The sequence below is a fragment of the Rhinatrema bivittatum genome, chromosome 2, assembly GCF_901001135.1.
Source record: "Rhinatrema bivittatum chromosome 2, aRhiBiv1.1, whole genome shotgun sequence".
Lineage (NCBI taxonomy): Eukaryota > Metazoa > Chordata > Amphibia > Gymnophiona > Rhinatrematidae > Rhinatrema > Rhinatrema bivittatum.
The window spans coordinates 552,703,692-552,718,103 of NC_042616.1; the positions used below are offsets into that span (position 1 = coordinate 552,703,692).

General features: G+C 38.3%; 1 protein-coding gene across 4 annotated transcripts in view; it reads left to right on the forward strand.

The window, feature by feature from the left end:
• RTTN (rotatin) overlaps positions 1-14,412 on the forward strand; it is a 685,521-nt gene that overhangs the window by 232,337 nt on the left and 438,772 nt on the right. For all 4 annotated transcript variants that reach the window (XM_029590900.1, XM_029590899.1, XM_029590897.1 and 1 more), the window contains exons 21-23: positions 5,345-5,462; positions 8,082-8,178; positions 8,984-9,052. In XM_029590900.1, the coding sequence (XP_029446760.1) occupies positions 5,345-5,462; positions 8,082-8,178; positions 8,984-9,052 (284 nt within the window). The remainder of the gene's footprint in view (positions 1-5,344; positions 5,463-8,081; positions 8,179-8,983; positions 9,053-14,412) is intronic.

Here is a 14,412-nt window from a genome sequence, read left to right on the forward strand (position 1 = left end):
CACCATGAAATTAAACAAAAAGAGCAGGGACAAACCATCACATGGATAAGTATTATCCTTTTTAGAAAATAAAGAATGGACCCCATATATTCTGAAAAAAGTCAGATTTTCCTCTTATAATCCCATGTTAATCCATGCAACAATATTCCAGACTTTTTTATCCATTTGTGCTAAAATGGGGGAGTATTTCTTTTCAAATACTAGCCACCACAATTTTCCCTGCCAGTAATAAATATTGAATCAGTCACTTGTTTTGTTTTTGTTTTTCCTTCTTTTTGAATAACACATTTTTGGAGCAGTTTTTGATACCCTACATGAAGAATAGTAATCATATACTGTTATTGTAAATATATTTATTGCCTCTCGTTATTTTTGTTTTGGATTTTTGTGGTTGGTCTTTTACTGCCTCTCTCTACTTTGCCAGGAGGTGCAGCAGGTTCTATGCTATCTAAATCATCCATATCTGGAGGTAAACTGTGCTTTCCAGACTGAGATGTCACCATGCTGCTCTTCTGAACCGCAACTTAAAAAAAAAAAATCCTCAGAGAATGTTCAGACCCTTTTGAGGCCTACCCAAGTATTGTATTTGCTACTTTGAGGCAGAGCTGGACAGAAATTGCAAAGCTGCTTGCCTGATATGTCAGCTTTGCCAAGGTCAGCATTAGAGACTGACACCTCTTGGTGCATTGTCTGATTCTTCCCATAGTGTTTCTCCTTTGGCACTTGAGCCTATTGATGCTGACAGATTTGGCAGCCCAAACCTGTCTTTGTGCCATCCAGGTCAAACTGGAGAGATGATTTTAGAGTGGGAAGTCACTTGGTACCAGTGATCAAGGTGCTGAATTTCTGGCCATGGAGGTCTATGATTCCAGGATTGGCACATTCCCAAGCATCTATTATATTATTTCTAAGTCATCTGAGGAATTCTACTCAGAAGAGGAGTACTGCATTGACCTTCCATCAGGGTCATCTATTGCTACAGTCAGGGAACAAATTTCCTAGACTTTTTATTTCAAGATCACTGAAGCCATCACTTTTGAGCTACAGGTTCAGGATGAATATAAGTCACTTTTTGTTGGCTGCCTCAAGTACATGGATGCCTCTAAAATGTTGGGGACAGCACTCATCCACCCTGTCTTTCAGGAAGTGTAGAAGAGAATGTAAGAAACTGCACATGCCATATTTCCTGTTGGCAAGAAGGCCTACATGAAATAGTGTCCAGTCAGTTCAGGAACTTGACAAGCTGATGAACATACCAAAATATGGAAATTGAATGTGCTCTGAAAAGGGCCAAGAATATAAGAACTCATACCTCAGTGATTTTCTGACTGTAATTCTCAAATTGTGAAGCTTTTTGGGAGAAAGCCTTATGAGAATGCTATGCTTCAATCCAATGGAGCATCCCATCAGATCTACAAGATACAGTATTGGTACGCAATCCTGGAAGAGGTCTAGGATTCCATTCTCTTTCTTTTTTAAGAGAAACAGATGATAAGGAGTACCAAATGCATCTAGTCTGCACAACCTATGATGCTTTAGAATTGCCATTGAGACCCTTTGCCATGACAACTGATTTCCTTAGGCTTTCATGGTTGCAGGCTTCAGGGAGGATATATGTGCTCTGCTGTGGTGATAATCTCTTTGGAGTTGAGGTCAAAGAAGTGGTGGAATTCATGGAAGAGCACTAAAGTACACATCCAATCCTATCTGCTATCAGTTTCAAACCAACCTCCCCATCTTGAAGGTTCCAAATATCCATCACTCTTATCAGTTCTCTGATGTGATGAGTACATCCTTCCAACATATGCAAAGGGCATTTTATTCATTAAGCTCAGTTTCAGGAAACAAGGACTGCAGATGCTTCCAATCAAGGTTGGGAACTCATCTTAACCACCTACGTTCTTAAAGAATTTGCTCGCCAATAAAAATTATTGCTTTTCTTGAACCATCTAGAACTGAGATGCATTTTCAATTTTCTCAAAGTATTCTGTCCCAAGTTACAGAACAAAGTGGTCTTAATTCGAGCAGGCAACCAAGTGTCCATGTTCTATATCAACAAGCAGAGAGGGAAGGGCTCTTTCAACCTTTGTAAGGAAACCTGCAAGATTTGGAAATTGGCAGTTTCTCAAAGACATTTTCTTCAATTAGTCTATCTGCCAGGGACATAAAATTGGATATTAGATTTATTAAATCCCAAATTGCTGTGCCCGTATGGTCATTGGATGTCTGAGTAGCAGAGGAACTTCCTCAGTTCCAGCTCTGTTCCACAGTTCCAACTCTGAGGTACTTTAATCAAGGATCTATTTACAACACCATTAAATACTATACTTCTCACATAATGCTGCAGGATGCCAGGAGAGGACAATCTGGCAGTAGAACCCTCCTCTCAATCCCATGGAATCAAGAATTACTTTTCTCCCAATTCCACTTATAACCAAAGCACTTCAGAAGTTAAGAATGGAAAAGTGTCAAATTATTTTGATAGCCCCTTTTTGGCATCACCAAATTTGGGCTCCCTGGCTATAAAGCCTAGCTGTTCAGCCTCCAGCAAGATTACACATATTCCCATCCCTGATCACACAGAGCAAGAGGAATAGTCTATATCTCAATCTTAATTGATGGCTCTGACTGCATAGATTTTGAAAACAAGCTAATATCTTCTCTACAATTGGCTTCTGAAGTTGGTAAAGTCCTTCTAGAATCTAGAGAATGCTCAACGAGAAGTTATTACAACTTTGAATGGAAAAATTTCTCTATCTGATTCTCTGCTCTGCAACAAGACACTTTAACATGTCCTATTCCTCTTTTGCTTCAATATCAATTTATCTCTGTCACTGTTTACCACAGTGCTATAGAAGCATATCATAAAAAATTTCAAAGATCTTCCTGTTTATCATAGGCCATATTCCTGAATTGCCTAAATTAACTTAAACCTCCTATTAAAGATACAACTATACTCTTGGATTTGAATTTAGTTCTGGCTCAGCTGATGAAATTACCATTGGTGACTGTAGACCTGAAGTTTCTTTCTTGAAAAAGTTTTATTTTTAATAGCAATTATAATCTGTCAGGAGAGTAAGCAAACTGCAAGCTTTCATATCTCTCCCTATACTTAGATTTTCCACAACAGGAAACTCATTCTAAATTTCTACCAAAAATGGTCTTTTCATTGTCATTTAAGCCAATCCATCATTTTGATAGCATTCTATCCAAAACCTATATAAAAAAAAAAAGCAAGCAGATTCTTCTTCATAATTTGGATTGCATAAGAGCTTTATTTTATTAATAAACAACAAAAACTTGCCAGAAGTCACAACTATTTGCCACCTACAATTACAAAGAGAACTCTTTCAGCTTGGATCATTGATTGCATCTCTTGCTGCTATAATTAGTCAGGGCAACAGCTTCAGAATGAAGGGAAGACCCATCAAGTCAGAGTTTGGCAGCTTGCTTAAAACATTTTCCCTTTGCCTTAATAGAAGATACAATGGCTTGCAAATGTTTTTGACCCCCCTAAAAAGTCAGTAGATTTCTGTGGATTACAATTGACACTTACACAGATTGTTCCAGACACTATGTTTATTGCAAACCAGTGTGCTGTTAAAGTAAATTTTCAAAGTCATTATTCATGATTTCTCTGCATTTTTCATAAATAAAATTAAGAACTGAAAAAATGCTGCTTACATAAGTATTCAGCCCTTTCAGGCTAGCACTTGGTAGAACTCACCTTTTGCTCCAATAACAGCTTTAAGTCTATTAGGGTAAGTTTCTACCACCATTGCACACTGTTTGGGAGTGAAATTTTGCCCATTCTTCTTGGCAGATTTGCTTCAGGTTGATCGGTTGGTTGGATGACACTTATTGACTACAATTTTCAAATAGTGCCACAGATTCTCGATTGGATTGAGATCTGTACTTTGACCGGGCCATTTTAGAACCACTCGGGTCTAGCTTTAGCCTTGTGTTTGAAATCATTGTCTTGCTGAAAGGTGAACTTTCTCCCAAGTTTTATTTTCTTTGAAGACTGAAGCAGGTTGTCTTGCAGTTTCTCCTTGTATGTTGCACCATCCATCTGGTCCTTCAATTTTAACAAGATGCCCAGTCCCCACTGACGAAAAGCAACCCCACAACAAGATGCTTCCACCCCATACTTGACAATTATATGTTGAAAACAAATTAATATTAGTAATCAGGTACAGTGCTTTGACTTCATTTGATTTTACCAGATTAATCTTGGTTACTCCTTTCACATACATAGGAATTTTTAAAAGTTTGTGAGTGGAATATTTGCAGGAGAGAAGAGGGAGATGTCTTAATTTTCTTTTGAAATATAATTACATATGAAGAATTTATAGGAGGGAGACAGCAGAACCCATCTAATCATTTTCTTTGATTGGGTGACTAAGGTCTAGGCTTATGCTTTTGTCCTGTGTATGAGGCTCATGAATAAATAAGCAGTCTTGGGTCAGCTTTTTTTTTTTTTTTTTAATATTAGCCCCACAGTTTCTACACTCAGTTTTTAGGTCGGCTTAGGGGCATCCCATGAGATGATAGAATATTTTGTTGTGCTCTAAGAACCAATTTCATTATCCCATGAGCAGCATTTAGGAGACGTAGTTAAAAAAAAAAATTGAAAACTCTTCTGGAGATCTATAAGAACTTGAAAATTCACTTAAACATGTAATCAGAAATATATAGTTAACAAAACAGACAAATATATTTTTAAAATATTACATGAGATTTGCAGGCTTTGGAGGTAAAGCCCTCTATAAAACAGACCTTGATGTTGCCTGTTGGAAGCAGATTTATATCTTAGAAGTTATTCCTGCTAAGTCAAATGGTAGAAAATCACTTCTTGTGTGTTATTGCTTAATAAATTTACATGAGCACTTAAATGAATTTTTAAGCAACTGACATTATTAGACCACACCTTCTTGTTTTCTGCTGTTGTAAATTCTTAAAAGAATTGGCCTGATGTTTGCACACCATTGTAGTTATTTATTTTGTTTTATTTTTTTTTTTTACCAGTGTACCCAATTACCAATATAGCTGGAAGACCATCAAAAATTAAAACATGTCTTATCTTGGAACAAAGCCAGCAAACCATATAGTATCATTTTTCCATAAACACTTTTTCTCAGGGGGTGAAAAAGATTAATGCAACATCCTTGCCAAAAAATGCTCAGTATGATTTTTATTTTTGATTCATTTAACTGTTTACAATATTTTTTAAACAATGACTTTGAATCGAATTGGGATGAAGAAAATAATAGTATACTATATATTCATCTAGTAATAGAGCATATAAAGGTGATTATTCTGGATTTTCATTTTCCTTCTTCAGGTTATGGAGTGTTTGATGTTGCCATGCCTGACTCTCTTACGAATGCTTGTGTATGCTGATCCAGTTCTACGTATGTCTCTGGCACAGCAGCCTAATGTTCTTCTCACATTATTCAGAGGTAACCCATGTTCCAGCATAACCTGGGAAAGAGACATGCTGCTTTTATGATCAGCACTTTTCATAACATAATTTATATATATAAATGAATTTTATCTGTATATTTTCCATTTTACTATGTCAGAAACCTGCATTTCTGGGGTTGAAAAGTCTGGCTGCTAATTTTTGGAGCTCTGTATCATGTTATGCATGGGAATGGACCATAAGATATAACCAGACATGGTGACCTGCTGAAGCTCATACAGAGAGCAGGATTTGAAATGTAGAGTTTTAGTAACCCTCCTGGCCCATAACCTCATGCTCTAACTACTAGACCAAATCTCCCAATATGTTATGGACATGAAGATAAAACTAAGTTCATTTGGTGCTAAAACCCTCCTTTTAACTATTAAAGCAAAATTCTGGGTTCATATTTGGTTTTGTGGTGATAATGCTTGTGAAAGTATAACAGGCCACAGCTAAGATCAGCAATTCCTAGTAATCCTGAACCCAAATTTATATCAAAAACAAACAGGATATGAGAACACAATAGTTCTAAAACGCGCAAGATTGATATATCAAATAAGGGTGTCAGCAAGCCAGTGTAAGACCACCTCTAGGGCGGTTGCCTGGTCCTCTCGATCATCCACCCAAAAGAAATTTTAGAAATAGTGGAAAGAAATGTACTTTTTGTATTTTTTTTTTACCGTGCATTTAAAAATCAACAGTTAGAAGAAACGACAATGTTCACTATCAGTCCCGTATAGATGTAATAGAAACTCTCTGTACAATAAAGTACATTTCTTCCCCAAGTGAAACGCATGATGGCAGCCCTCTTCACCCGGGGCCCTCATCGTCTTAAAGGGCCACGCAACCAAAATGCTCCCTCACGTAACTGTGTAAAATACCCCCTCCCCCTTATGGGTCTGGATAGACCCCTGCTGTCTGTTGAGGTGGCCCTGCATTGAAAAATAAAATTACTTTTACTGCTGTGTGGTGGTGCCTCAGTCCCCCACCCAAACCCTTCCCCTTTTGTCACAAATGGCCCACCCTTGGCCAGATACCTCTTACAGTCATAACCCTCCCCAGTCCCCGGTATGACACCTCTATCTGGCCCCCTGACCTAACCCTAACAAAATATTTTCCTGTAGTCTAGAGACCCAATCCCCCCCATTCCCCTTCTCAGAAAAGGAATCCCTGGTAGTCTAGTGGCCCCCAAACCCCCTGGATCTTAAAAAGGATCCCTGGTGACCCAGGATGCCCCTAGGCCCTGGGCCAGTCAATACCATTTTTCAAAATGGTGCCGGCCTGCCTTTGCCCCCTCATGTGACGGGACAAAGACTAGTCGACGCCATTTTGAAAGATGGAGTTGATTAGCTTAGGGGGTATCCCAGGTTGCCGCTGAGCCACTAGGAATTCCTTTTAAGGTACTGGGAGAGGCCAAGAGGGGGTACACTGGACTACCAGGGATTCCTAATCTGAGAAGGAGGCTGAGGGGTTTGGGCTTTTAATCTACCAGCGATCATTTTATTGTTTGGGGGGGGGGGGGTTGTCATAATGGGGAGGGTTTGGGAGGGATTTGATTTAGAAGGGGGTATTTGGCCTGGGGGTGCAATGCAGAACCACTTTGACAGGCAGCGGGGGGCAGTGAGCAGAGGTCTGTCTAGATCCCTGAATGTTTGTTTTTGACCCAGTTAGGTGGGGAAGGGATGATTAAGGGCCACATGGCCATTTAAGGATCACCATGAGAACAATGGGATGTGCTTTAGTGTCCTGATGCTCCCACGGCAAAATATCTACAATTCCTGAGTTGTAGTTAAAATAATGCACCTTGTCATATTTTTGGCAAACTGCGTTATTTTATTTGCATAGGATTTCTTATGTATTAGATTTTCAAAATGTATGCATGCAAATCTCATGAAAATCAGCTTATTGTAATAGGGGCATATTTTGGCTCAAAATAACACGCCATATCACGCAATATCACCACAATACGGCTATATTGTGTGATAAATGCTGTTTAAGCACGTTATACCTTTATTTCATCTTAGTAAATGTACGCCTTAGCTGGATAAATGCTGATATTTGAAATTATGTGACTTAGCCAGTTAAGTCAAGGACAGCTATTTGGTTGCCCTAAAGTTAGCCAATAAACTTTTCAGGCTAACTTTAAGCTAGGTGAGTATTTTCATTGGCACAGTCACACCACTGAATATCTCAGCCAAGTTAGCCAGATAAGTTTCACCAGCTAATATAGGCAGCTAGATAGCATCTCAATATCAGGCCCTTAGTATATAGGCCACAGTATGTATGTTGTGCAAATAACATTGCTAGTGTCCAAAGTATTGTTCATTTAATACTTGCTTAATGTAAAATTGTAAAGTTTCCTTCCTCTATTCCTTTTCAACAAATTAAAATTGTGAAAAAGGTATCTTTATTGTCCTCATATTGAATGTTGCTTGATTTTTGGATTGTTTCTTATCTAGAGAGAAGTATTTAATGTTTTCTGTTATTTTGTCTTAATCAGTGAGAAATCATATTGCAAACCTAAGGTTCCATAAATCCATTTAAATATTACTGAATATGCATTTCAGGTCTATATTAATATTCAGTTTTTAAAATATATTTTGCTTTTTCTCAGTTTCATTGTTGCTTCAAGAAGAGATTGAACTTTTGACTGAAGCTGCAGCATTATTCTCTCTCCTTTTATTTGATGAAGTTTCAAGAATAGACGCATGGTATGCAGTGTTTTAACCTTTTACAAACAGATGTCCAGAAAATAGTACAGCCTACTTAATACCAGTTTAGATAATCATGACTAGCATACATCCATATGTTACACATCTACCTGTTTGAATAGATTTCTCTCCTTTATATTTGAAATGCATGCCAAGGGAAATGAATAAATTCCTATAGATACTGATGTTAAGGGAACACCCTTTGCTTCTCTTCCACCTGAACAAAATAAAATACCCATTATAAGATGCATTTTGAATGCAAGTGATGTACCTGAATTCTAGTTACAGCAAGAGAGATGACTTTGCCTCTCTTCCATCTTGGAAAGCATGATATGCAGTTTCTAAGGTAGCTGACAAAGCTGACAGAATAAGGTTTTTCTATTATTGAAACAGAGCAAGTAACACTTTGTTTTGGCTCCACTGAAATACTAATCATAATTTTAAGTTCTAACAGCTATTTGAATCCTCCATAAGTATATTTTATTATGAGATTGCACTGTTGGGCCACAAGATGCAGCGATGCACTCACCAGAGGAAGCTTTAATAGCTTTTTTGAGTATCAACATGTCATTTGCTAGCATGAAATATGTAACAGATCCCCAGTTTCATGGAAATAACACTGAAGTGCTTTGGCATAATTCTAGTTAATGTGCTTAGAAATATTGACTTTATATGGATCTTAAGCTAGGGCATTGTCACTATGAGTTCATAGCAATTCCAGTTTTTCTAAAACTGAAATAGTGATAAATTATACTGAGCTTTTATTCCTTGTATTTTATTGAGTTTTTATCCTTTTTGAAAACAGGTCAAATGACAAATTGGACAATGTCTCTGCTTCTCCTCCCTTTAGTTTACCTGTGATAGTGTTTAGACGGTAAGTTGCTTACTAATGGTTTGTATTCCTGAGTTATTGATACAGAGGAATAGTAATTAATATTTTAAAGTAGGTAGATTAGAATCATTTATACAGACATCCTAATTGGTTTGCTTAGTATTACTCTCACATTGCTTAATTGCCAACTAGTAAACATGGCAAAGACTGGTGTACCAACCATTCATGCTGCTCACCTGATACCTGAAATGCATTAGCCACTCTGATTTGTTGAACTGTACTCAAAAAGAACTGTTGAAAATACATTGCCTTTAGTTTTTTTAAGTATAAAGGTTAAAGTATGAAATATATGAATTTTTGTGTTCTCTAACCTTCACCCAGAGGTTCACATACTTCCATGGAATATATGCTACCAAGTACATCTTATCAAAAGTCAGTAATGCCAAGTAACAGGAAACTATAAGTGACACAGCTTTATGGTAGCTCTGTAACAGATATGTACTTGTACAATGAATATTTGAAGTTTCAGAGCTACCTTGTGTTGCCACTCAGATCTTTACAAAGGCAGTCTGTGGAAGAGACTGAATAAAGGAGAGGAACTCTTTGTAGAAAATCATTTTGAGTAGGTACAGTCTCTGCCTTTTCAGCCCGAGCTGATACTATGAGTAGCAACTGTAATCTGCTTTATACAAGGTTAGTTAAAATGTCAGAATAAAAGTGTTTTAAATAGTTCCTTCAGTGGGAAATTTTGATTGTATAAAATGTGTAGGTATCTGCGTCGTCATCTGAATTACAAGTTTTTTAAAACTTGAATCTGAAATCTACATGCTGCAGCCCAGTCTTTCTTCTGACATCCAGACCTTACTAAAGAACACACATTAATCATCATTCGTATTCTTGTTTAACAATCACTCCAAGCCCCTCCCTTTACTGTGCCAAGGTAAGAAATGGTGTCTAGAATCTCACCATTAATGAGACCAGTGCCCTGAATGAGAGCCAGGAAGAGGGAGAGTTTAAAAAAAAACAAAAAACAACAACAACAAAAAAGAGAACAGAAATGAGGTGTAAACCATGCAAAACATTTAAACCAAATCTCAAAACATCATAATGGACTAGTGGTTCTCAACCTTTTGTCTGTCATTACTCACCTGACAGATGATGCTCAAGTATGTGATACACTGCACACTACATACTGTAGTTGAACCAAAAATCTTTTGAATTATTTTACTGATAAATGATGCGAGAAAAAGAAAATAATCTTGAATTAAATAACTGCGTGTAAAACAGTAGTTTTATTTTTTTCACAAAAATTTAAATCTTTGCTTACTTCATCAGTGAGAAAGCTGGGACTGATGTGCTCACACAGTTTTACGACAAAGGGTTGACTGGTAGACAAACTTGCGTGCATCTCACTGTTGACCTCAAGAAGTTCTGACCTTCTGGAATTTATACAGAGCAGAGCTAGGATGTTTCCCCTTTCAACTTGCCTTACAAAAAATATATTCAAATTCTGGTATCTTCTCAGTAAAAGCACTTCAAAATCCCTCCCCTGCTAGACGCTTTATGAAATAACATGAAAACCTGCAAAAAGAGACACTCAGAACTATATAGCAAACCTGCCATAATATCAGAGCACTATACCTAGGACTCAAACAGCAAAAGCCCTACCTATGAAAAGACAACACTGCCAATATAGAAAAATGAGTTGGAAAAAGTACATGCTAGACTTGCACCTGCTATTTGTTCGGGTACTTTTTCAGACTAAAAAATAGGTATTCCCTGCGCTGCACTCCCTTTAAGCAGCAGGCACATGTGACTATTATTCAAAGCATAGGCTTGCTATGCCATATTTTTTTTATGACACACCAGTGTGTCTCGACATTCTGATTGAGAATCACTGTAATAGACAACATAGAAATAAAATGTGAAAAAAGTATAGATTAAAAACTTGAAAAGATCAGACTGGAGGAAAGCAAAAAGCAGAACAGGTTCCGTCTTGTGTAAAAAGCAGAATAGATGATGACTAAGAAAGTTGTAGAGATTCAAAAAATAAGCAGATAACATACTTTTTTGTATTCCTTTGAACCTTATAGAGTACATGTAATTATAGTGGCTTGCAAAACTATTCAACCCCCTAAAAAGTTAGCAGATTTGTGTGGATTACAAATGAGACTTACAAGATTGTTCCAGGTGGTATGTTTATTGTAAACCAGTATGTTATTAAAGTACATTTTCACTTACACTTCATTATTTCTCTGCATTAAAAACTAATAAATGCAGAGGCATGTGATGCAGTGAACCCAGACAGACTTCTCTAGCTGGGCTCTGGGTGCCATCCCCTGCACATCCGCAGATATCTCCCACATCAGCGACTCTCAAAACTTTGTTTTGATAGTCCTGATCTGGCTATATGTCCATAGACTGATACATGCAAAAGCAGACCGATATTATGCCGAGAAAACTTGATAAGAAAGAAAAAGAAAAACCAACATTGCCCTTGGATAAAATGGCTGCTGGTAAGGAAGAAGTCGCATAAGGCATAATAGAGGGGTAGGCGGTAAATGAAATCATGGCAGCGGTAATGATTGCAATCGCAAGTAAACTAGAAACAATTTCAAATTAGTGACTTAAAAAATTCCCTCTCTGATTTTGTGCCGCATATGGAGGCAGTTGAGGGCTGCGTGTCAGTAATTGAGGACAACATGTTGGCTACGGGAAAAATTCAAAAGCTGGAGAAACTGGTCTCAGTACAGGAAGAGAAAATTGATGAATTAGATTTGTGGGATTCGGGGAAGAAATAGAAGATTCTCAGCTAGCGGAAATAATTGCTACATGGCTGCCTGAAGCACTAGATCTCTCAGAAATGCTAAATCTGCAAATCATGGAAAGAGTGCAATGAATTGGGTGAAAAAAGCTGGTGAAAAGCAGCCTAGAGTAGTAATTTCTTGGCTGCTGAATTTTGTGCTCAAGCAGTTGATTGTATAGGCATATCGGGAAAAAATTGTATCAAAGCAACAAAATAAGAATTCTTCAAGATTATTATCTCAAAGTTTCAACTCGTAGGAAAGTGTTTGTTCCCATCTGTTCTTCTTTGGTTGACAAACAAATTTGCTTTGCACTACAATTTCCCCTTCATTTAAGAATTTGGCATGGCGGTGAGATGCAGATGTTTGAGAGTGTGGAAGCTGTGAAAATGTTCATAGATTCCCTTTTTTAATATCAATATGGCTGGCAAGATGTTTTGTTTAAAAATTGAGTCAGCCTGTTTTGCAATCAGAGTTCTGGATGAGACTTTGTTTATATTTTGGGAATTATAACTAAAACGACCTGGTTCAAAAAACCAACTTCGAGAAACCTATGAGAAGGAAAGTGACTAAAGTATTGTGATCTCGAAGCAATTCATCAGAGCGTGAAGTCAGTTGTGGTAGTTCTATCGGAACCAAATCACAATGGATATTAAAATGAATCTTTTTAGCACTGCTTTACAGAGTGAAACAATGACCATTTTCTGGAATTTATGTAGTAGGAGACAGTTTCTGCTGATTATGTCTTATGTTTGAGTTGTTACATAAACGTAATCCTCTATTGAAGTTAACAGGCAGGGATGAGTAAAGGGGGATGGTTGGGAAACAGCACCCATTCATACACTTGAGTGATTCCAGCTCTCTCATGGAGGGAGATTTATCGATGTTGTGAGGAAAACAGAATATGGGGGAAGGGAAGGATGGTGTGAAAGGGGGTAGGAGGGGAAATTGGGGTGCAAGGGAAAGGGATTTGGGTTAGAAAACTTCAGGGATGGGTGTGATGGCTTAGGAGCTCTTGCTAGACTGCATGTTATGTAATCTGTCATCAGAAGGCAATTTCTAATAGGCTTGATTTTTGGGACTAATTGGGTGAATTTAACAATGCTCATGAGTCTTTTAGCATTTCACAGACTATACAGTGGGGATGCAGCTTAAAAGTGTTACTTGGAATGTGTCTGGGTAGGCATACCAAATAAACGTGAGAAAGTGCTCTGTAAACAAAGTAATATGGGGTAGATTTTCAAAGGGTTACATGCGTAAGATACGTGCGTTATCCCCGAAAATCTACCCCTGCGCGCGCCGAGCAAGCCCCGGGACGCGCGTATTTATTTATTTTTTATTTATTTGTTGATTTTTTTATATACTGACATTCGTCAGAACATCATGCCGGTTTACATTGTAACAAATTAACAAGAGAGTGAAATGTTTTGGGGCTTTCCAAAATGGGCGGGCCGGGGGCGTGACGGCAGTCCTGGGGCGGTCCCGAGTGCTCCGGCACAGCGCGCAGGCAGCTGGCCGGAGAAAAAAAGGTAGTGGGGGATTTAGTTAGGGCTGGGGGATGGGTTAGATAGGGAAGGTGGGGGGGGGGGGATTGGAAAAAAAGTTCCCTCCAAGGCCGCTCCGATGTCGGAGCGGCCTTGGATGGAACGGGGAAAGCCAACGGGGCTCCCCTTGGGCTTGGTGCAGTAAGGTGCACAAGTGTGCACCCCCTTGCACGCGCCAACCCCAGATTTTATAACATGCGCGCGGCAGCGCACGCATGTTATAAAATTGGGTGTACATTTGTGTGTGCCGTGTAGCGCGCACAAATGTACCCCACGCGCTTAACATTTAAAATCTGCCCCTATATTTTTACAAGAAACACATATGCTGAATTCTGAACACTTGAAGCTCAAAAGATAATGGCGTTCGCTATCCAAAGAATCGACGAAGAGTCACGGGGTAGGAATTTTGTTGCATAAATCAATAGTTTTCCAAAGTAAGAAATCAATCTTGGTCAGGAAGGGAGGCATGTTATAGTTCTGGGACTGCTGTATGGGAAACCCATAATCTTAACATCTGTATATGGTCCCAATCAGTATGCTCATACCTTTTTTATGATGCTAACCTCCCATATTATTTCTTTAGGACAGGGACTGATTGTAATTGGGGGGGCGGGGGATATGAAATGTGTAAGAAATCCACAAATACATACATATTTGGTTCCATTTGGTTTTGCGGCTTAGATCCTTGAAAAACTGTTCTCTGGCTATAGTGCCTATTTGTTGAAAGGCAAGAAAGTGCTTCCACTTTAACAGCTTATGTGCTGCTTTGGTAGAACGTTTTGGAGGACTGGTGCCAGGAAGCATTATGCTTCTGTTTAAGCTTCAGTACTAAAGTATATGGACCTTTTCAGGAGGGTCCTTTTTATAGTTTTGTCTCTTGAATCCTGGGGACTGCAGATTGCAGCTGTGTTGTGCTACAGGCGTCATTTCTTGAGAGGTTCCTTGTCCCTTCATCCAGATGTGATTCTTTATTTTTTGGGAACATCTAGCACTAAAGACCTCCGTTATTGGTGTCTGTTCCATCTTGAAACCTGAAACCAAATTTATGTTTGAC